Raw genomic sequence first — 23,741 nt, 5'->3', positions numbered from 1 at the left:
GAAGGGAACGCATCCTTTAAAAGTTGAGCAAAATACTTTGAGGGGTCCCCTTGTTCAGTACCTTCCGGGAGACCAAGTATGCGTAAGTTCTGTCTTCTGGACCGATTTTCAAAGTCGACACTCTTGGCTTTAAGTGTTTCCACCTGTTTAATCATCGAAGATAATTTCTACTCCAGTTTTTCGATTATCAAGTCTCGCTTCCGAGCGTCCTCTTGTAAAGTTGCGATTAGAGCTTGCTGCTGGTTAACTACTGAATCAGTCTTATCCATATAATCCTGAAAAGCCTTTACATCTTGTTTGAAAATTTGTCGTTGTTCTTCAAATTTTTCATTTAAAAGCTCCAATAACATTTCATAAGTCAATTCAGTACGCTTAGGATCTGACTTTTTTTTCTTTCCGTTGCCGTTAGAATCTTTCCCAGGGTCTCGCCCTTTAGATCTCAAAGCCATTTCTGTACTCATTTCTTCAAAATTCACAATAGACTCTTAAAGATAAGTCCAAAAAAGTAGCAAGAATCTTTTGGTGTAGGTAAAAGTAAGTTAAATAAGGGTGATCATAGGTTAAAAAAAGTAAAGGTTATGGAGCGAATCTGAAACAGTACTCACTCCATGAGTGTCTCCTGCTGACCTGAGAGGTAATTTCCAATCCACACAGACTGTGGTCTTCCAGTGAGGAAGTCGAAGATCCAGGCATAGAGTAGACATCCAGCATCTTTTTTATCCTGTTGTGTCGAGATGCATAATACTAGGTATGCATTTAAGGTGGGGGGGTGGGGTTGAGTTCAATGGAGATGTGTGGGGCAAGTTTTTTTTTTGCTGGGTGCCTAGAATGTCCTCCGAGGCATGATAGTGGAGGCAGATGCGATAGAGGTGTCTGAGGCTCTTAGGTAGGTACTTGAATATGCAAAGATTTGGGGAATATGGACCATGTGCTGGAAGAAGGGATTAGTTTTAATTGAATTATTACCTTAATTACTTTGGCACAATATTATGAGCCAAAGGACCTGTCCCTATGATCTGCTTTCCAGTTTTCTAACCCGTACGCAGGAGATCCATTTAAAATAAAATACTATCATAAAAGTTTCAAGAATAGAGATGATTTATATCATTTTTTTGGCCCAGAACATTGAGCAAGAATTGAAAGAAGATCACAAATGCTAAATGGACAGTGTTGAAACTGACTTGCCCCAGAAAGGAATGCTGGGTGACTCAAGTGACCAGGCTAGTTCTGAACCCTCAGCAGTGATATAGATACATACTGCACATTGTCACTGCTCAATCAGCAGATGGAAATTTGCTTGGTAAATACATGAATCAATCACGTTAGGTTATTTATCACTCCAAAAACATCCAGTATTTGGATTCAGTCAGGTTCATCAGAGGATACAATTATGTTCAGATCATAACACAATGTTTTAATATTTTGATATTTTTATATCCAATGTGCTACTAAACAAAATCCTCCCATTACTTCTGTCCAATTTTGCCATTTATTGAAGATTTTCAACATTTTAGTAGATTTTTGTGAATTCCAGAGAATTTTTGCACATTGAGAACAAATTGTGGTTTACATCAGATACAAAATTCCTTCTATGCTATTTTAATAAAGGACTGCAATCTCTACTCTCAGAAAATGTAGCCAGTCACATTTTTCATGCTTTCTTCTATAAAGCATTTTAAAGTGGAGGTTTTCTCTGATTATCTTGTTGCTTGTTGAGCCATATGGCCCAAGGCTATAGCTTCAGACTCTGATTTACATCCTGCTAACTGGTCTTGATTACTAAAAAGGTTGAACGTGTTGGTTGGCAGCCATATCCTACTCCTCTTTAGTTTTTCACTCTGGTTTAGAGAGCTTCAAACACCAATGAATTCACTACCTGGGACATGTAAAGTTTATTGGACATATGTTCTCCAAGCACTTGTGTAACTGTGTGAACAAAAGCAACACACAAAATTATGGAGGAACTCAGCAGGCCAGGCAGCATCAATTTTGGGTACTCCTCTGCATAGCTCCACACTATTACTTGTCCATATGGTGCATAGTTTCAGATTTAAACATTTTTCCAAGTAACTAATTTACCTATTGTGAGTTGCATAGTTCAGTAGTCATTTTTTTCTCTTGTGTAGTGTTGAATATCTTGATCGGTTCTAAAATATTAATGAAACCAATTATTTTCTTTTTTTTCCCCAGGAGTTGCTATGCTGACTTTTGCACTTTTCATGTCAGCTAGAATGGGCATCTTTCAAGAAACGTTATATAAGAAGTATGGGAAGCACTCCAAGGAAGCACTGTTCTATAACGTGAGTGCCATTTCTAAACTCACTAATGGCTTGCTTCTGATTTAGGTGATGAGTAAAGAAGAAGATGTTTTGTGTTCTTAAAAGCCTGTTTCTGTAAGCCTGAAGAACCTCATAAGGTCAAGTTTAGAAAAGATAATCAGAGTAATTTGATTCTTAAATGGGAAAAACAACGACTTTATTTGATATGTTACCACAAATGTGGCCACTAGCAACTACTTTAACCATAAGAAATAGCAAGGTCTGTTTTTAATTAGTATAATTTTGTCAGCAGTAATTATTGTAAGAAATCTGCTGTTGGTTGCTACAGTGATACCTGAAATGAAGGCTGGGAAATTTTCAATATCACTTCACCTTTATTAGTGAATTAAGTTCAATATTAATGCAAGCTATGCGACACATGACCATATATTCATACATAAATGATAGCTACATTGCCCAAGAGACAGCTGTCCTTTTGTGTCATTCAATGTTATGTAAATAATATTGTCAAGTTGTTTGCACCAATAGCTTTTGCATAAGCTCTGTCTCATAATGAAAAGATCGGGCAGGAGATTCTGAACTCCCTGTTCAGAATACAAATCCAGCTGGGGGATGCTGTGGAGAGCTGAGAGAATGCTTTAATCTCAGAATAATCTCTTTTCAGGAGAGCATTAAGTGGATTCCTATCTACAAATACAATACAAATACTTTATTGTCACCAAACAATTGATACGAGAGTGTACAATCATCACAGTGATATTTGTTTCTGCGCTTCGCGCTCCCTGAAGTACAACATCTGCCATGTTGTGTAGATGTAAGATTACCCGATTACCAATTACCCGATTATTAAACGTAGAGTGATTCCCCTCAACTTCTTGACATCAATTAGCTAGTTTAGGTGGTTATTCCTTGTGGTATCTTCATGTGCAAAATTTGTACACTGATTGTCGTACATTACATACAGTGGTGCTAGATTGTTTGTGAACCCTATGGAATTTTCTCTTTGTGCATGAATGTGACCTAAAATGTGATCAGATCTTCACCTAAGTGCTAAAACTAGATAAAGTGAACATAATTAAATAAATAACAGAAAAACATTATACTTGCTCATTTATTTATTAGGAAAATGATCCAACATTACACGTATTTGTTTTAAGAAGTATGTGAACCTTTACTTTCAGTAACTAGTGTAACCCCTTTGTACAGCAATAGCTTCAACCAAATGTTTCCGGTAACTGTTGATCAGACCTCCATATCAGCCTGGAGGAATTTTAGGCCATTCCTCCTTACAAAACTGCTTCAATTCAGGGATGTTGGTGAGTTTCCTTGCATGAACTGCTTGCTTCAGTTCCTTCCACAACATTTCTATAGAATTAAGGTCAGGACTTTGACTAGGCCATTCCAAAACAACATTTTCTTCTTTACTCTTGCCGTTCGGATCATTGGCTTGTTGCATTATCCAACTTCTATTAAGCTTCAGGTGACGGACTGCTCCCCTGACATTCTCCTGTAAAAAGTCGATACAATTTCGAATTCATTGTTCCCTCAACGATTACAAGCTGTCCAAGCCATGAGGCAGTAAAACAGCCCCAAACCATTGATGTTCCATCCACAATGCTTCACAGGTGGGATGAAGTTTTGGTGTTAGTGCGAAGTGCTCTTTTTCCTCCAAACTGTGCAATGTACATTTCTGCCAGAGAAGTTCAACTTTTGTCTCATCTATCCACAGAATATTGTCCCAGAAGAGTTGTAAAACATCCAGGTGGTCTTTTGCAAACTTGAGATGTGCAGCAATTTTTTTTATTTGGGAGAGTAGTGGTCTCCTCCATGATGTCCTTCCATTAATACTATTCTTATTCAGTGTTTTTCTTATAGTGGACACATGAACAGAGACTTTAGCAAGTTCCAGAGATTTCTCCAGGTCCTTTGCTGTTACCCTTGGGTTCTTTTCACCTGCATCAGCACTGCAAGTTGTGCTCTTGGTGTGATCTTTGCAGGATGCCCACTCCTAGGGAGAGTAGCAATAGTACAACAGTACAGACTTTCCTCCATTTGTAGACAATTTCTCTTACTGTGTTCTGATTATCAATCGGGTCTGTAGAAATGCTTTTATAGTCTTTTTCTGCCTTACACATCTCTACAATCCTTCTTCTACAGTCCTCTGAAAATTGTTCTGATCAAGGCATGGTGCATTCTTTCTTAAGAAAGAAATTTAGAAAAGCTAAAAGAAGATATGAGGTTGCTTTGGCAAGTAAGGTGAAAATAAATCCAAAGGGTTTTTACAGTTATATTAATAGCAAAAGGATAGTGAGGGATAAAATTGGTCCCTTAGAGAGTCAGAGTAGACAGCTATGTGTGGAGCCAAAAGAGATGGGGAAGATCTTGAACAATTTCTTTTCTTCAGTATTCACTAAGGAGAAGGATATTGAATTGTGTAAGGTAAGGGAAACAAGTAGGGAAGTTATAGAAACTATAAAGAAGAGGAAGTACTGGCGCTTTTAAAGAATATAAAAGTGGATAAGTCTCTGGATCCTGACAGGATATTCCATAGGACCTTGAGGGAAGTTAGTGTAGAAATAGCAGGGGCTCTGACAGAAATATTTCAAATGCCATTAGAAATGGGGATTGTGCCAGAGGATTGGAGTATGGCTCATGTGGTTCCATTGTTTAAAAAGGGTTCTAAGAGTAAACCTAGCAATTATCAGCCTGTAAGTTTGACGTCAGTGGTGGGTAAATTAATGGAAAGTATTCTTGGAGATGGTATATATAATTATCTGGATAGACGGGGTCTGATTAGGAACTGTCAACATGGATTTGTGCGTGGAAGGTCACGTTTGACAAATCTTATTGAATTTTTTGAAGAGGTTACTAGGAAAGTTGATGAGGGTAAAGCAGTGAATGTTGTCTATATGGACTTCAGTAAGGCCTTTGACAAGGTTCCACATGGAAGGTTAGTAAATTAGGTATTAATATTGAAGTAGTAAAATGGATTCAACAGTGGCTGGATGGGAGATGCCAGAGAGTAGTGGTGGATAACTGTTTGTCAGGTTGGAGGTCGGTGACTAGTGGTGTGCCTCAGGGATCTGTATTGGGTCCAATGTTGTTTGTCATATACAATAATGATCTGGATGATGGGGTGGTAAATTGGATTAGTAAGTATGCAGATGATACTAAGATAGGTGGCATTGCAGATAATGAAGTAGGTTTTCAAAGCTTGCAGAGAGATTTAGGCCAGTTAGAAGAGTGGGCTGAAAGATGGCAGATGGAGTTTAATGCTAATAAGTGTGAGATGCTACATTTTGGTAGGACTAATCAAAATAGGACATACATGGTAAATGGTAGGGCATTGAGGAATGCAGTAGAACAGAGTGATCTAGGAATAATGGTGCATAGTTCCCTGAAGGTGGAATCTCCTGTGGATAGGGTCGTGAAGAAAGGTTTTGGTATGCTGGCCTTTATAAATCAGAGCATTGAGTATAGGAGTTGGGATGTTTTGTTAAAATTGTACAAGGCATTGGTGAGGCCAAATTTGGAGTATTGTGTACAGTTTTGGACGCTGAATTATAGGAAAGATGATCAACAAAATAGAGAGAGCACAGAGGAGATTTACTAGAATGTTACCTGGGTTTCAGCACCCAAGTTACAGAGAAAGGTTGAACAAGTTAGGTCTTTATTCTTTGGAGCGTAGAAGGTTGAGGGGGGACTTGATAGAGGTATTTAAAATTATGAGGGGGATAGATAGAGTTGACGTGGATAGGCTATTTCCATTGAGAGTAGGGGAGATTCAAACTAGAGGACATGAGTTAAGAGTTAAGGGGCAAAAGTTTAGGGGTAACACGAGGGGAAACTTCTTTACTCAGAGAGTGGTAGCTGTGTGGAACAAGCTTCCAGTAGAAGTGGTAGAGGCAGGTTCGGTGTTGTCATTTAAATATATCCTTTAAACACGGAGTGGTCTGCCGCTGATATGGGGGTAGATTTAGTCTCATTTTTTCCTTTTTTTAGCCATATTTTGGCTTTTTTTCTTTTTCATGTGGGGGTGGGGGTTGGTCTGTTTTCCTTTTTTATTTTTCTTTTATCAATTTGTTTTAGTTTTTTCACTCGGGCTGTTCTTGAACTACAAATATGTCTACGATGTCGTCACTTCCGGGTCCGCTCTTTATTTTTGTTCCTCTTCCGGGTGCATGAGTTTATAATATGGTTAACCCTTTCTATACCAAAGGGATGACTTTAGAACCATGGCTCAAACCATTATCTTTGTGTCTTGGAATACTAATGGTTTAAACCATCCGATTAAACGAAAGAAGATTTTCAAAGTATTCCAAAGACTTAATGCTCATATCATTTTTGTACAAGAAACTCATGTGAGGAAGGAGGACAAATATCGCTTTTTTAGGTCTTGGCGGGGTCAACAGTACCATTTGAATTCGAATGCCAAAGTTAAGGGAGTTTCAATTTTTATTGACTCCTCTATTGCATTTGTTCAACATGATATCCTTTCGGATCCGAGTGGTAGATTTTTGTTAATTACGGGTTTACTTTGTAATAAAAAGGTTGCTATGGTTAATGTTTATGCTCCAAATGTGGATTGTCCTGACTTTTTTAAGTCCTTATTTACTTCTTTACCTAATTTAAATGAATATAAGTTAATAATGGGTGGTGACTTTAATTGTTGTCTAAATCCTTTGATGGACAAATCTACATCTATTCAGACTTTACCCAATAAGTCGGCCACTTGTATTAACTCCTTTTTGACTGATAATGGAGTTTTTGATATCTGGAGATTTCGTCATCCTAATGATAAGGAGTTTTCCTTTTTCTCACATGTTTATCACTCCTATTCGAGAATTGATTATTTTTTTATTGACTCTTGTTTTATTCCATCAGTAATTGGTTGTAATTATGATATTATAGCTATTTCTGACCATGCTCCATTAAAACTTTCTATTAATTTTACGGATACAGCTTTAAGTGCTAGACAATGGCGATTTGACTCTACCTTATTGCAAGAGCCGAACTTTATTAAATTTATGAAGGAGCAGATCGATTTCTTCTTTTCAACTAATTCCACGGAAGATATTTCTTGCGGAATACTTTGGGACACCTTTAAAGCGTATATACGTGGACAGATTATCTCTTACTCTGTTGGTCTGAGAAAACGCATTAAGAAGGAAACTCTTTTATTGGTTGATAAAATTAAGGAGATTAACAAGAAATATTCGACTACTCCTAGTAGGGAGCTTTACAAACAGAGGGTTGAACTCCAAATGGAACATAGTTTATTACTTACATCTCCGATTGAAAATCAATTAATGAAAACCAGATCTGATTTTTATATACATAGTGATAAATCGGGAAAACTGTTAGCTAGTCAGCTGAAGAATGTTTGGGTTAAACGTCAAATCACTAAGGTTCGTCAGCAGAATGGGGATTTGACAGTTAACCATGATGAGATAAATAAGTCTTTTCAAGACTTTTATACCTCCCTGTATCAATCTGAATTCCCTCAGGATCATAATACCATGTGTGATTTTCTTGGGAAATTGAATTTTCCAAAATTATCATCCGATGATCTTTCAGTATTAGATACTCCGTTCACGGATGCGGAAATTAAAGGGGTTATTTCCTCAATGAATTCTGGGAAAGCACCAGGTCCAGATGGGTATACAGTAGAATTTTTAAAATGTTTTTCTGCTACTCTCTCTCCTTGGCTATGCAAGGTTTTTGAAGAAGCAATTAGATTGGGGAATTTGCCACAATCTTTTTATAGAGCTTCCATTTCCTTAATACTGAAGAAAGATAAAGACCCTACTGACTGTGCATCTTATAGACCAATATCTTTATTGAATGTGGATTCTAAGATCTTTTCCAAGTTACTGGCTTCCAGGTTGGAGAAGGTATTACCCCAAATTATTTCGGAAGACCAAACCGGTTTTATTAAAAATCGCTATTCTTTTTTCAATGTTAGGAGATTACTGAATATTGTTTATACTCCTTCACATAACACTTCAGAATGTGTTATTTCATTAGATGCGGAGAAAGCATTTGATAGAGTTGAATGGCCTTACTTATTTTATGTGCTGGAGAAGTTTAATTTCAGTCCGACCTTTATTTCTTGGATTAAACTGATTTATCAAACTCCAGTAGCCTCGGTGTTTACTAATAATCAAAGATCTCCCTTCTTTCGTTTATTTCGGGGCACTAGACAAGGTTGTCCTCTTAGTCCATTACTATTTAACATCGCTTTAGAACCTTTGGTAATTGCCATCAGAGAATCACAGGATATTTTGGGTCCTTTTGGCCCTCATTGGGTGAGTTTGGAAACTAAATCGGTATCAGGTTATGCTCTGGGTTTTATTTTAGGGACATCTCTCCCTTTTGCTCTTTCTAAATTGCCGAAACGAATTGACAACCCGATAGTTAAATATACCTTACGTATATGGTTTCAATTTCGGAAATTTTTCGGGTTGACTCAATTCGTTTTAAATAGTCCTATTGTAGCTAATTGTTTTTTCCATCCCTCAATTATAGATCAAGCTTTTTCGGCTTGGAAAACTAAGGGTTTATTAAGATTTTCCGACTTATTTTGGACAATTGTTTTATGTCTTTTGAGCAATTATCTAATAAATATAATTTGCCTAGATTTCATTTTTTTAGATACTTACAGGTTAGGCATTTTTTAAGTACGGTACTTCCTACGTTTCCAAATTTTGTGTCTTCAGATATTTTGGAGAGTTTGTTTGAATTAAACCCTTTTCAAAAAGGGCTTATATCAAAACTTTATAATATAATTATGAAGATACGTTCAGTGCCCTTTGATAAGACCAAAAATGATTGGGAAAGAGAGCTCAATCTTATTATTCCTATTGAGAATTGGGATAAAATTCTTCAATTAGTTAATACATCATCTATATGTGCCAAACATTCATTGTATAGGTTGTACATTGTATAGGTTGTACATAGGGCCCATATGTCCAAGGATAAATTAGCTCATTTTTATTCTTATATAAACCCTATTTGTGACAGATGTCAATTAGAAATCGCGTCTTTAACTCATATGTTTTGGTCATGTCCGCTTTTGAAAAAATATTGGAAAGATATTTTTGATATTATCTCTGCGGTACTGAACATCGATTTACAACCCCATCCTATTACCGCAATTTTTGGTTTACCGATGATGGACTCACTCCATTTATCTCCTTTCGCCTGTCGAATGATTGCTTTTCTCACTTTGATGGCTAGAAGATCTATTTTGTTGAATTGGAAGGAAATTAATCCTCCCACGGTATTTCATTGGCTTTCTCAAACTATGTTATGTCTAAATTTAGAAAAAATTAGAAGTGCTGTATTTGATACTTCTATTAAATTTGAAAAGATATGGAGACCATTTATTCAATATTTTCATATGATGTAATATGGCCCTGTGCCAAGCTTATTGGTTTTTTCAGCTTTAATTGTATGTATGTTGAGAGGATCGGAGTTGACGACATTGATGTTTATGTATTCTTGTGAGATACTATAAACAGCCCTTTTTTTTTCTCTTTTTCTTTAGTTTTTTCTCTTTTTTTTGCTTTCTTTTTTTTCCCCTTAGATATTAGATTAGTAGGTTAGTAACTTTATACTGTATTCATTGCTTATGTATTCCTTCATGTGTAAGTTTAGTAAGGTTAGTAACTTTATACTGTATTCATTGCTTATGTATTCCTTCATGTGTAATGGGAATTTGTATGTTTGTAATCCCTTTATTAATATATTAACTGTATTTTGTTCATAATATTTTTAATACTAATAAAAAGATTGAAAAAGGTGTTGTCATTTAAAAAAAAAATTAGATAGGTATATGGACAGGAAAGGAATGGAGGGTTATGGGCTGAGTGCAGGTAGGTGGGACTAGGTGAGAGTAAGCATTTGGCACGGACTAGAAGGGCCCAGATGGCCTGTTTCTGTGCTGTAATTGTTATATGGTTATATAATCAGATCTTTCTTGAGAAGAGCAAGCTCTGACTTTGTAGGGCAGGGCACCTCTACAACCCACACCTCCAGTCTCATCTCATTGATTGGAACAACTGACTCCAAATAACTTTTGCAGAAGGCGTTACCCCAGAGGTTCACATGCTTTTTCCAACAAATGTGTGTAATATTGGACCTTTTTTCCCCTCAATTAATAAATGAACAAGTATAATGATTTGGTGTTATTTAATTGAGTTCTCTTTATCTCATGAAGATCTGATCACATTTCAGGTCATGTTTATGCAGAAATAGAGAAAATGCTACAGGGTTCACAAACTTTTTAGCAGCACTGTAAGTGATCATAGGTCATAATCACTTTGGGCCACCAAGGAATCCTTGACAATAGTATTGTAATGGAAGATCTTTTTGTACAGCTTCAGACATTTTGTCACCATTCAGTTTTTGTCTTTTATAAACCAATGTTATGTATATTCTCAAAAGGATGTGAAATGTGTTCTCAATTTTCACTCAGGCTACGCCCAACGCTCTGGTACTAATTCAGATTTGAATGCTGAATGTCCTTTAATCAACTGTTGTCTTCTTCTCCACTCAGCATTTCCTGCCATTACCTGCCTTCCTCTTGTTTACCTCAGACATCTACAATCATGGAATCCTCTTCAGCCAGTCCAGTGAGTGCCTTCTAAAAACTTCTATAGCATACTGCACTTCCATTTAGAAAACAAAATAATACTTGCAAAATGAATCAGGATAACTTCATTAAAGGGACAATTTTGAATAGAGCTAATGTTAGAAGTTGAATTGGGCATCTTATTAGCAGGTTTCCTAATCCCAATCTGAAGCGCTGGGAAGACGGTGGAGAGAAATTAGAGCATCAGTGAGAATGAAAATTGAAGAACAAAACCATGCCTGAGTAGACCCAACCAAGATTGGGAATGAGTTACAGGCCGGAGTCAAATCTGAAGTGATTGAATTATTCCCATATCAAATGATACTGGGAGTAACTTGCAAGTTAACAATTTATTATTGGACCCCAGTGATAAATACAAGTATTAATATGGACACTTAAGAATTCAAATTAGATGGTCTTTATATAGTTTAATGGATACCATAATATGGGTAATAATTGGCTGTTTTGTTGATGTTAGATCATGTTTAAATGCCCTGCACCCCTTCATTTTCACCTGAAAATAACATGAGTTCAGAAAGAAGGTTTGTGAAGTTACAAAATGATTTTGTTAGCAGAAGCAGGGTGTGTTTTTCCATATCACTGATGTCCAAAATTGTTCCTAAGTTCCGTTAACGAATTCCAGAGAGTTTTAGCTTTATCCAAAGAATAGTTAGAATCTGCAGCTATATGTAGGTGAAGCAAATTTCAGAAATGCACTTAAGGAGTCACCAAATAACTTAATGAGGGCAAAAGAAATAAAAATGTACTGATGAGTTAAATGATGTGAGGTATGAGGATGCTCATTTGGTGTGTAAACTCTAGCAAAGACTGTTTGCAAAATGCTTGTTTCTGCTGTAAAATTCTGTGTAATCTTACGTGTTTTATGTTTCACTTTGTACATCCACGTACTGCTTGAAACATTGTATGCATTGTCCCGTCTGAAACGTGGTGTATGTATTGTACCGTCCGAAACGTGGTGTATGGATTGTACCGTCCGAAACGTGGTGTATGGATTGTACTGTCTGAAATGTGGTGTATGGATTGTCCCGTCTGAAATGTGGTGTATGGATTGTCCCGTCTGAAACGTGGTGTATGGATCGTCCCGTCCGAAACGTGGTGTATGGATTGTCCCGTCTGAAACGTGGTGTATGTATTGTACCGTCCGAAACGTGGTGTATGCATTGTACTGTCTGAAACGTGGTGTATGGATTGTCCCGTCTGAAATGTGGTGTATGGATTGTCCCGTCTGAAACGTGGTGTATGGATTGTCCCGTCTGAAACGTGGTGTATGGATTGTCCCGTCTGAAACGTGGTGTATGTATTGTACCGTCCGAAACGTGGTGTATGGATTGTACCGTCTGAAACGTGGTGTATGGATTGTCCCGTCTGAAACGTGGTGTATGGATTGTACCGTCTGAAACGTGGTGTATGGATTGTCCCGTCTGAAACGTGGTGTATGGATTGTACCGTCTGAAACGTGGTGTATGGATTGTACCGTCTGAAACGTGGTGTATGGATTGTACCGTCTGAAACGTGGTGTATGGATTGTACCGTCTGAAATGTGGTGTATGGATCGTCCCGTCTGAAACGTGGTGTATGGATTGTACCGTCTGAAATGTGGTGTATGGATTGTCCCGTCTGAAACGTGGTGTATGGATTGTCCCGTCTGAAACGTGTTGTATGGATTGTCCCGTCTGAAACGTGGTGTATGTATTGTACCGTCCGAAACGTGGTGTATGGATTGTCCCGTCTGAAACGTGGTGTATGGATTGTCCCGTCTGAAACGTGGTGTATGGATTGTACCGTCTGAAACGTGGTGTATGGATTGTCCCGTCTGAAACGTGGTGTATGGATTGTACCGTCTGAAACGTGGTGTATGGATTGTACCGTCTGAAATGTGGTGTATGGATTGTCCCGTCTGAAACGTGGTGTATGGATTGTCCCGTCTGAAACGTGGTGTATGGATCGTGCCGTCTGAAACGTGGTGTATGGATTGTCCCGTCTGAAACGTGGTGTATGGATCGTGCCGTCTGAAACGTGGTGTATGGATTGTCCCGTCTGAAACGTGGTGTATGGATTGTCCCGTCTGAAACGTGGTGTATGGATTGTCCCGTCTGAAATGCGGTGTATGGATTGTACTGTCTGAAACGTGGTGTATGGATTGTACCGTCTGAAACGTGGTGTATGGATTGTACCGTCTGAAACGTGGTGTATGGATTGTCCCGTCTGAAACGTGGTGTATGGATTGTCCCGTCTGAAACGTGGTGTATGGATCGTGCCGTCTGAAACGTGGTGTATGGATCGTCCCGTCCGAAACGTGGTGTATGGATTGTACCGTCTGAAACGTGGTGTATGGATTGTCCCGTCTGAAACGTGGTGTATGGATTGTCCCGTCTGAAATGTGGTGTATGGATTGTACCGTCTGAAATGCGGTGTATGGATTGTCCCGTCTGAAACGTGGTGTATGGATTGTCCCGTCTGAAACGTGGTGTATGGATTGTCCCGTCTGAAACGTGGTGTATGGATTGTACCGTCTGAAATGCGGTGTATGGATTGTCCCGTCTGAAACGTGGTGTATGGATTGTCCCGTCTGAAACGTGGTGTATGGATTGTACCGTCTGAAACGTGGTGTATGGATTGTCCCGTCTGAAACGTGGTGTATGGATTGTCCCGTCTGAAACGTGGTGTATGGATTGTCCCGTCTGAAACGTGGTGTATGGATTGTCCCGTCTGAAATGTGGTGTATGGATTGTCCCGTCTGAAATGTGGTGTATGGATTGTCCCGTCTGAAACGTGGTGTATGGATTGTCCCGTCTGAAATGTGGTGTATGGATTGTACCGTCTGAAATGCGGTGTATGGATTGTCCCGTCTGAAACGTGGTGTATGGATCGTGCCGTCTGAAACGTGGTGTATGGATTGTCCCGTCTGAAACGTGGTGTATGGATTGTCCCGTCTGAAACGTGGTGTATGGATTGTCCCGTCTGAAATGCGGTGTATGGATTGTACTGTCTGAAACGTGGTGTATGGATTGTACCGTCTGAAATGCGGTGTATGGATTGTCCCGTCTGAAATGCGGTGTATGGATTGTACTGTCTGAAACGTGGTGTATGGATTGTACCGTCTGAAACGTGGTGTATGGATTGTACCGTCTGAAACGTGGTGTATGGATTGTACCGTCTGAAACGTGGTGTATGGATTGTCCCGTCTGAAACGTGGTGTATGGATTGTCCCGTCTGAAATGTGGTGTATGGATTGTACCGTCTGAAACGTGGTGTATGGATTGTCCCGTCTGAAACGTGGTGTATGGATTGTACTGTCTGAAACGTGGTGTATGGATTGTCCCGTCTGAAACGTGGTGTATGGATTGTCCCGTCTGAAACGTGGTGTATGGATTGTCCCGTCTGAAACGTGGTGTATGGATTGTCCCGTCTGAAACGTGGTGTATGGATTGTCCCGTCTGAAACGTGGTGTATGCATTGTACTGTCTGAAACGTGGTGTATGGATTGTCCCGTCTGAAATGTGGTGTATGGATTGTCCCGTCTGAAACGTGGTGTATGGATTGTCCCGTCTGAAACGTGGTGTATGGATTGTCCCGTCTGAAACGTGGTGTATGCATTGTCCCGTCTGAAACGTGGTGTATGGATTGTCCCGTCTGAAACGTGGTGTATGCATTGTACTGTCTGAAACGTGGTGTATGGATTGTCCCGTCTGAAATGTGGTGTATGGATTGTCCCGTCTGAAACGTGGTGTATGGATTGTCCCGTCTGAAACGTGGTGTATGGATTGTCCCGTCTGAAACGTGGTGTATGGATTGTCCCGTCTGAAACGTGGTGTATGGATTGTACCGTCTGAAACGTGGTGTATGGATTGTCCCGTCTGAAACGTGGTGTATGGATTGTACCGTCTGAAACGTGGTGTATGGATTGTACCGTCTGAAACGTGGTGTATGGATTGTCCCGTCTGAAACGTGGTGTATGGATTGTCCCGTCTGAAACGTGGTGTATGGATTGTCCCGTCCGAAACGTGGTGTATGGATTGTACCGTCTGAAACGTGGTGTATGGATCGTGACACTTGTGTTTTTTTCCCCTCATTTCATAGAATCGTTGGAACTTGTACCCCTGGGACTAACCATACCGGTTATGTGGTTTTACCTCATAATGAATGTTCTAACTCAGTATCCTTTTCAATATTTAATATTCATTGTGATACTCTGGCAACTGCCTTTGGTCAGAGGAGGATATCTCCACTTAGAATGCATTAGGATTTGAATGGTATAGCAAGACGATGGAAATGACAATAAAATGGTAGGTTCTCTCAGTGATTTGCAGTGAAAATGAAATGCCACATCATTTCTCTCCCATCCCTTAAGGTACTTTGGTGATGATGTAAATATGATGAATTGTGTCTTCATAGTCCCCAAACCTCTCAGCATTTTTTAGGTAGAAAGCAAATTTGGCGGCAGGTGCCATATTTCACTTTCCTTTGAACAGTTTCTGTTATGTCCATGATACTTTGTTGCTGATGGTCCCTGCTTCCCATCTCAAGTTCTGACCAGAAACAGAACTTCATTCCATTGTCCCCTCCCCATGTATTGTGGCCATTTAGATTGAACAAAACAAAGCGTATCCTTTCCCTTAATGTCTCTTGGGGGAAAAAAGAATGCTGTTTCATATCTTTAACTTTGTCCTTTCAGATATGTTTGCATTCGTGGTGTGTTTATTTTGACGACAGAGTGCACATCTTTAACAGTTACGCTCGTTGTGACACTTCGCAAGTTTATCAGTCTGATCTTCTCCATAATTTACTTCAAGAACCCCTTCACTTTCTGGCACTGGATTGGAACATCAGTGGTCTTTGTTGGAACACTCACTTATGCTGAAGTTTGGAAGACTTTCAAGCCACTCCTTTATGGAAAGAGGAAGGAGGACTAGTTTATCCCTGGGGAATGAGTTGAGATCCAGAGTGGTTATGTAGGATGCCCACTGATTTAGTGGAGACTGGATGGTCTTCAGGTATTCTTTCAGAAAACTTTCTTTTTTGGAAAGTTGGCATTTATCCTGGAGAATAAATTGTTTCTTTCCTGTGAAACCTTTTTTTGTCTGCTCCCTCCCATTTCTGAACTTTAAACCAGGTAAGTGTGTAAGTGGTGCTTAAAACAGATCTGTTGTCAAAAAGACACAGAACCATATCAATTATAGCTGGAGTTATGCTTTGAAGTTGAAATAATATGTGTATGTATAAAACATTGATCCTTTTATTGCATTTTTAGTAAAAATTAATTGCTTTAACTGTTGATTCTGTGCTGGGTTAAAACTTTGAGGGACCGGACGGCACTGTGAGTTTAATGCACTGGCTCAAGAACTGTGACTTAGATCCATATCTATGTAAGAGCAATTGGGATGTTTATGGCTTTGAAACATATCAAGTTATAAAATGGGAGATTTTATATTTTTTTAAAAATCCTGATCTATTGAGATGTGAAGAGGATCTATTATCGAGAAGAGCAAAAGAAATAGGAGGAGTTGGCCTGTTGGCCTGTCAAGTCAGTACCCCCATATTCCATAATTACTTCAATATTGATTGCTTTAATATGATGAGCTACCTTAAGTGGAGAATTGAATATTGAGATTTTTGGGATGATTTGATTTCTTTCAGGAAATAAATTTCAGTTGATAAAGCCTGTGGGAATATGGGGTCACTGCTTATAACAATAAGAGTTTTACTTGGTAGGATAACTGTTAAAGTGTATGTAAAATATTGACTCTGGTGTTATTACCAGAACAAATATGAAGGACTAAATGGAACTTTTTGGTTTAATATTCCTATAATATATATTTTCTCCAATATATAACAGATTCGGGTGCAAAGAAGTTCTAAACACTTAGAAGGGCATTTTTGATGTTGTGGTCAGTAGTTTTGTACTTTGTGGCATATCGGGTGGCACCCTTACCGTTTCTTTAGCAGTTTGTGTAATTTTTACAAGGCCAACTTGCTAGCTCAATGCTCAACCCAGCATGGATGGAAAGTGTGCAAGGAGGTGGCTGGATTTGAAAACAGGACCACTTGCCTTGCAGTCCAGCTGGTGGCAGTTTGTATTTGTATGCTCGCCGTTAGTGTCTCACAACTCACTAGTGTGTTCACAACAGTGTTTTTAAACAGAAACTTTCACCAGTCCTGAAGAGATACTGGTGGAGGTGACCAAAAGGTTAGCTAAAGTCATCAGATTCATCTTAAGGGATGAAGAGAGTTGGGATATGGGATAGGGTAAAGTGATAGGATCATTGTGAAGGGAGAAGAGAGGTTGAAAGGTGGAAGGAAGGAATTTCAGAGCTTAGTGGCTGCAGTAAGTTACTCATGTAGTGATTAAGTTTGGGAGTGATTACAAGATCAGAATTAGAGAAAAATTACAGGTAGTTGAAGGTCTAGTGGAAATTAAAGAAGGGGCAAAGGTGGCTTGGACAAATTTGAAAGCCAGAATAATTGTTAAATTCACAGTTAACCAGGGAGCAATGGTTCTTATAAAGAAAGGTTAGATAGGCTGTATCTGCTGGAGTTTAAAACATACAAGAAGTTGAGGGGTCTTGACAGGCTGGGTTTAGAGAGAATGTTTCCCTTTTGTAAGAGGATTTAGGACTAGGAGTCACTGTTTAACAACAAAGAGATGCTCATTTAACACAGGATTAGGCAAAATATTTTTTTTGAGGTTTGTGAGTCTTTGGAACTCTTCAAAAGGCAGTACAAGTGGGATCAATGAATATTTTTAAGGCAGATCAACAAGGGTATACGAGGTTACTGTGGACAGACTGGAATGCGAAGTTGAGGTTATGGTCAGATCAGCCACGATGGTGGAGCACCCGTGAGGGGCCAAAGAGCGTACACCTGATTATAATGTTTTACATGTATGCAAGCATGAGGGTGATAGCAGGATATGGGTAGCAGAATTTTGGATGACATTAAATTTAAGATAATAGAAAGAATGTCAGTTTGTAGGATGTTGGAATAATCAGTCCTGGAATTAACAGTGATGTGGATGAAAATTTTTGGAAGCAGCTCAGCTGATTCAGGCATGGAGTTGGGTATGTTACGGAGATGGAAATCAAAAGTCCCTAAGTTCCATACTCCAAAGTTATAGGAAAAGTCTGTTGAAGTTTTGGATTGTTGCCAGGAAGTTGGATTAAGTCAGGATCAGTGTTATTTTTGCTGATTATGTTGTGATGTGTTCTGCAATAGTAGTTCACTGCAATACATTTTTATTCCTATAAATTACAATAACAATATGTTAAAAAGTAAATATAGCAGAGAGCAAAATAGCGAGGCAGTGTTTATGGGTTCATGGACTGTTCAGAACTTTGATGGCGGAGGGGAAGAAGCTGCTCCCAAAGTATGTGTTCCTCCTCCCTGATGGTAGTAATTAGCAGAGGGCATGGCCTGAACGATGAGGATCCCTCACAATAGATGCCGCCGCCTTAAGGTATCACCTTTGTTGATGTTCTCTGGTGGGGAGGCCAGTGCCCTTGGAGCTGATTGAGTTTGCAGCCTTCTGCAGCTTTTTCAGGTTCAATGTATCGGCACCTGCGTACCAGTTTGATAACTGCAGCCAGTCAGTGTGCTCTCCATAATACATCTGTAGAAATTTGGTGGCATACCAAATCTCCACAAACTCCTCATGAAATATTCTGGCATCCCTTCTTCATAATTGCATCAATATGCTGGGCCCAGGATAGATCTTCAGAGATGCTGACACTAATGAACTCGATTGAAGCTGCTCACCTTGCCACTGCTGACCCCCCCCCCCTTGATGAAAACTTGTGTGAAAACCCCATTTCTCCTTCTGGCTGAACAACAGAGTTGTGGCAGGAAATAAACACTGTGGCTTCAGCCTTCCCAGTATTTGGCTGGAGGAAATTTCAGGGCAACCATTCCAGTGGATTAGGCAGTCTGATAAGTTGGAGTAATTGGTGTCCTCCCTAACACATGGAAAAGTTTTTGGGTGAGTGGATAAAAAGTAGAAGGTCACCTAAGAATTGGACAGTTTGGGTGAGGATGTAAGCATCAGGAGATCCAACAAGAGAATCCATTCTGGGTGATTCTCAGATCGATGCATAGAAATAGGTGAACAGAACCCCACCTTGCTGAGTAGTAGTGAAGAGGTAGTTTAGAATGTTAGTATGGCAAGGCACATCAGAACCTGTGGACAGGGCCACAGAAATATGGACTCAGGGTAGCAGACACCTCCTCTTTCCAGTTTCGTATTTTAATTAAAAAGCTGAACACTAATGCAACTCTAATGTTATGAGGACTGAGACGGCTATGGGAAGGTGGGAAGCTGCCTACCTGGCAGCTACTGCACTTCAAAAGTAACTCATTAGGTGAAAAACTTCGAAGTATTTCCCTGGAAATGAACAATATCTGTAAACAGGCTGGTGTCTTCAGAAGTGCTGACACTTGAGATTTTATTAATTATTTATTGATTTCTTTTCTGTTTAATATGAGCAATTTGCTGGAATGGAAAACAATTATACGCTCTATCACTCTCCATCTCCCCGGTGAATCTTGCAAGTAAAATAATATAAAATCAGTAACCGAAGAGTGATGGCACAACTATATTTTCTGGCTCTTTAGTTACTGTGACCGATGTGATTTGAAAGTGCTGTCTGGGAACATTTTTATATATAAAATCACCTGCTGCACCAGTCATTGGAGTAATTGGGGAGGGAGGCCTTATTTATGATATCAAACTAAGGCAACTTTTGCACATCATTGACTGCGCCTAGCAGTAAAAATTTAACATATTACTTTAGAGTAGGCAATAAAAGTTCTTAACATTTACACCTCTGGAACAGTTTAGTGGAACAGTCTTTGCCTTTATAGAGCTATTAAAAGTATTGCATATTGCTTTTAGAGGGTGCCTGATTTAAAGTGTGTGCAGTGATTAGACCTCTGATACAAGATCAGTATCTGAGTATTCTGCTGAAGATTGTGACTTTCATCAATAAAATGCATTCTTTTCCATTTCCTCCTTCTGTTTGTGTCTGTCTAACATGTTGGCATCCTGTCTCATTTGGTCTTGTTTTTCAAGTCCTAAGCCCATGAGATAACACAGCATTATTCTTTTTTCTTTGTAATCTGTGTTCCATCCATGGTCCATCCACTCCCCAAACAATTTTGCTTGTAGTCCACTTATATACAGAAGGGTGGATGGGAGCTTTAGAATATCCAAATTATTATTGTGTGTAGTTTTGGACTCCTTATTTGAGAAAGGATCTACTGACATTGGAGAGGGTTCAGAGAAGATTCATAAGAATGATTCCAGGAACGAAAGGGTTACCATATGAGGAACATCTGGCAGCTCTTGGGCTGTATTCTCTGGAGTTCAGGAGAATGAGGGGGGATCTCATAGAAACATTCCAAATCTTAAAAGGCTTGAACAGATTAGATATGGCAAAGTTTTTCCCATGGTAGGGGATTCGAAGACAAGGGGGCACGTGTTCAGGATTGAAGGATGCCCATTTACAACAGAGATGCGGAAAAATTACTTTAGTCAGAGGGTGGTAAATCTGTGGAATTTGTTGCCACGAGTGGCTGTGGAGACCAAGTCACTGAGTGTATCTAAGGCAGAGATAGATAGGTTCTTGATTAGGCAGGGCATCAAAGGGTATGGGGTGAAAGCAGGGGACTGGGGATGACTGGAAGAATTGAATCAGCCTATGATTGAATAGCAGAGCAGATTTGATGGGCCAAATGTCCTACTTCTGCTCCGATATCTTATGGTCATATATCTGGATCTTTTGCAAGTGTCCCTCAGAGATCTGTTTGGTGGTTTGGATGCAGCTGGTCTTGGCCTCTTCACCTACAAGTAAAAACTAGGTTGGATCAAAATTTACTTTTGAATTGTGAAGTAATTCCACAGAAGACTTTATAATAAGGGTGGTTAAATTACATGTTTATACAACTGATTAATTACAATGACTTTCAAAATTTTTAAAAAGAGGAACTAAAATTGTATTTCACTCAACTTTGGATTCTGCTTTGACTTCATCTTACAGGAATTGACAATGACAAGTATACAGTTGTCTGACAATGTAGACTTGCATTGAGTCTAGATGTAGTTGCTGTACTGGCAGATTTAAGGCCACCTGCATGAGATCGATGACCTTGATAGAAAGGATTATTTTCCCACTTTCTCTTGTTAAATTGGGTGATTTGAACCTCATTTCTTAAGGTCAAATGAGGCTCCACACTGATAGCATGGGACCAAGACTTCTATCACCTCTGACATTTTTCTACACATCTACACATTTTGATTCTTGTAATCTGCCAAGTCTCTTACGTATACCTTTTGTCCAATCCCACTTTTTATTGTAGCACCATTAACTATTCAGTCCTTCTGGGATTCTCTCCCTAACTCTAATGTTCCCTCAAAACACTGAGACTTTGGCTATGTTCAGTGCAAGTTGTTGTTTTCATTAATGTAGATATGACTTAAATAATCAGAAGAATGAAAGTAGAATCTTTAATGTTGGTATTGCAGAAACAGATCTGGACTAGGTAAACTTTCATTTCAAATTACAGAATGTTTCCTTTGAATTAAATGGGATTTCAGCAGTTGTCCGGCCTGATGGAATTTCAGGTAGAACAGGCTTAATGTTGAATCCAAGTCGGTAAGAAGGAGACTCAATGGTTGGGGCTAAATGACTCTTGGACAGGGGTTGTAATTCCATAGTGGGTTCGGGCTTAACAATTTCTTCTTGTTTGTGAACAGTATCTTGAGCACCTGCATAAACATTGAACATAATTTAATAATTGAGCATCTTGTAAGGAAAAAATGTCAAGAAAACATTTTGGTGAACCTGTCCATTCTTCCCTCTACTTCCTCTTCCATTAACTGGACAGGTATAGATTTCTGTTTCTACTCACCATTGAACATGGCCTTGGTACAGTGATGGATGTGACTTCAGAAATTCGGACAGTGGTAATATAGACCATAGTACTGTACAGCAGAGAAATAGGCCATGTTGAGCTGAACCAGCTAGAAAGCAAATAAAAAAACAAATACTGATCCCTCCTACCAACACCATATCCATAACCCTCCATCTACCTCACATCCCTAAATGTCTCTTAAAAGCCTCTAATGTATGTGCTTACCAGGCAGCACATTCCAAGCATCCACCACTCTGAGTAAAAAACTTACCCCTTTGAATCTACCTTCTCTCATCTTCATTGCATGCCCTCTGATATTAGACATTTCAACCCTGGGAAACAGATACTCCCTGTATACTCTATCTATGCCTCTCATAATCTTATAAACCCTTTATCCGTCCTCCCCTCAGCGAAAACAACCCAAGTTTATCCAGCCTCTTGTAATTGCACATGCCCACTAAACCAGGCAGCAACATGGTAAACCTCTTCTGCACCCTCTCCAAAGCCTGAACATCCTTCCTATAGTGGGGCAACCAGAACTATATGCAATACTCCATAGAACCATAGGGCCACGGGGGACAGAGAAATGGGTCACAGTCAGGAGAGGGAAGGGGAAGAGTCAGGTACTAGAGAGTATGTGAGTGCAGGGATTACGGTAGAAGGACAAAGGCATGATGCTAAGAATTCTGAGTTGATGAGGAAGGACAGGCAGGGGACGAAACATAATTGTAGCCAGTTAAAGGGGTTGAAATGTGTCTATTTCAATGCTAGGAGTATTAGGAACAAGGAGGATGAACTTGGAGCATGGATTAGTATGTGGCACTACGATGTTGTGGCCGTTACTGAAACTTGGTTGGAGGAAGGGCAGGATTGGATGATGCAGGTCCCGGGGTTCAGGTGTTTTAAAAGGAATAGGATAGGAGGTAGAAAAGGGAGGAGGGGGAGTGTCATAGCTGTTCAGGGATAGTATCACGGCTATAGAAAGGGAGGACGCTGCAGAGGGAGTGTCCACTGACTTGGTCTGGGTGGAAGTCAGAAATAGGAAGGGATCAATCACTGTGTTGGGAGTAGTCTGTAGGCCCCCAAATAGCCCTCAGGACACCGAGGGGCAGATAAGTAGGCAGATTTTAGAATGGTGCACAAAATACAGGGTAGTAGTTATAGGTGACTTCAACTTCCCTCATATTGACTGGCAGCTCCTGAGTGCAAGGGCGATAGATGGAGCTGAATTTGTCAGGTGTGTTCAAGAAGGATTCCTGACACAGTATGTGGACTGGCCGACGAGAGGAGAGGCTATACTGGATCTAGTTCTGGGTAATGAACCTGGTCAGGTGACAGACCTCTTGGTGGGGGAGCATTTTGGTGAGAGTGACCACAACTCCCTTAGCTTCAGCATAGCTATGGAAAGGGATAAAATCAGACGAAATAGTAAAGTGCTTAACCGGGGAAGGGCTAACTTTGAAGGGATGAGGCAGGAACCAGTGAGGGTAAATTGGAAACAGATGTTCAAAGGGGAAAGCACAGAAGTAATGTGGGAGAAGTTTAGGGACCACTTGAGCTAGGTTCAGGATAGGTTTGTCCCACTGAGGCAAGGAAAAAATGGTATGAAAAGGGAACCGTGGCTGACGAAACACATGAGGCAATTCGTCAAGAGGAAAAAGGAAGACAATAGACAATAGGTGCAGCAGTAGACCATTCAGCCCTTCGAGCCTGCACCGCCATTTTGAGATCATGGCTGATCAATTCCTTATCAATACCCGGTTCCTGCCTTGTCCCCATATTCCTTGATTCCCCTATCCATAAGATACCTATCTAGCTCCTTCTTGAAAGCATCCAGAGAATTGGCCTCCACTACCTTCCGAGGCAGTGCATTCCAGACCCCCACAACTCTCTGGGAGAAGAAG

The 23,741-nt window shown here is 39.7% G+C and overlaps 2 protein-coding genes across 2 annotated transcripts in view; one reads left to right on the top strand and one right to left on the bottom strand.

The window, feature by feature from the left end:
• Positions 1 to 19,929, top strand: part of slc35b4 (solute carrier family 35 member B4) — a 50,565-nt gene extending 30,636 nt beyond the window's left edge. Inside the window, exons 7-10 of the mRNA XM_073066793.1 lie at positions 2,191 to 2,300; positions 10,840 to 10,915; positions 15,016 to 15,091; positions 15,611 to 19,929. Of these exons, the coding sequence (XP_072922894.1) occupies positions 2,191 to 2,300; positions 10,840 to 10,915; positions 15,016 to 15,091; positions 15,611 to 15,848 (500 nt within the window). The 3' untranslated portion in view covers positions 15,849 to 19,929. The remainder of the gene's footprint in view (positions 1 to 2,190; positions 2,301 to 10,839; positions 10,916 to 15,015; positions 15,092 to 15,610) is intronic.
• A 1,487-nt stretch (positions 19,930 to 21,416) lies between these two features.
• The window catches only part of lrguk (leucine-rich repeats and guanylate kinase domain containing), a 122,825-nt gene continuing 120,500 nt past the window's right edge, over positions 21,417 to 23,741 (bottom strand). The window contains exon 20 of the mRNA XM_073066791.1: positions 21,417 to 21,691. Within this exon, the coding sequence (XP_072922892.1) occupies positions 21,474 to 21,691 (218 nt within the window). The 3' untranslated portion in view covers positions 21,417 to 21,473. The remainder of the gene's footprint in view (positions 21,692 to 23,741) is intronic.

This window comes from Hemitrygon akajei, chromosome 14 (genome assembly GCF_048418815.1).
Source record: "Hemitrygon akajei chromosome 14, sHemAka1.3, whole genome shotgun sequence".
Taxonomy (NCBI): Eukaryota; Metazoa; Chordata; class Chondrichthyes; order Myliobatiformes; family Dasyatidae; genus Hemitrygon; species Hemitrygon akajei.
This window is presented reverse-complemented; position numbering and strand designations above follow the sequence as displayed.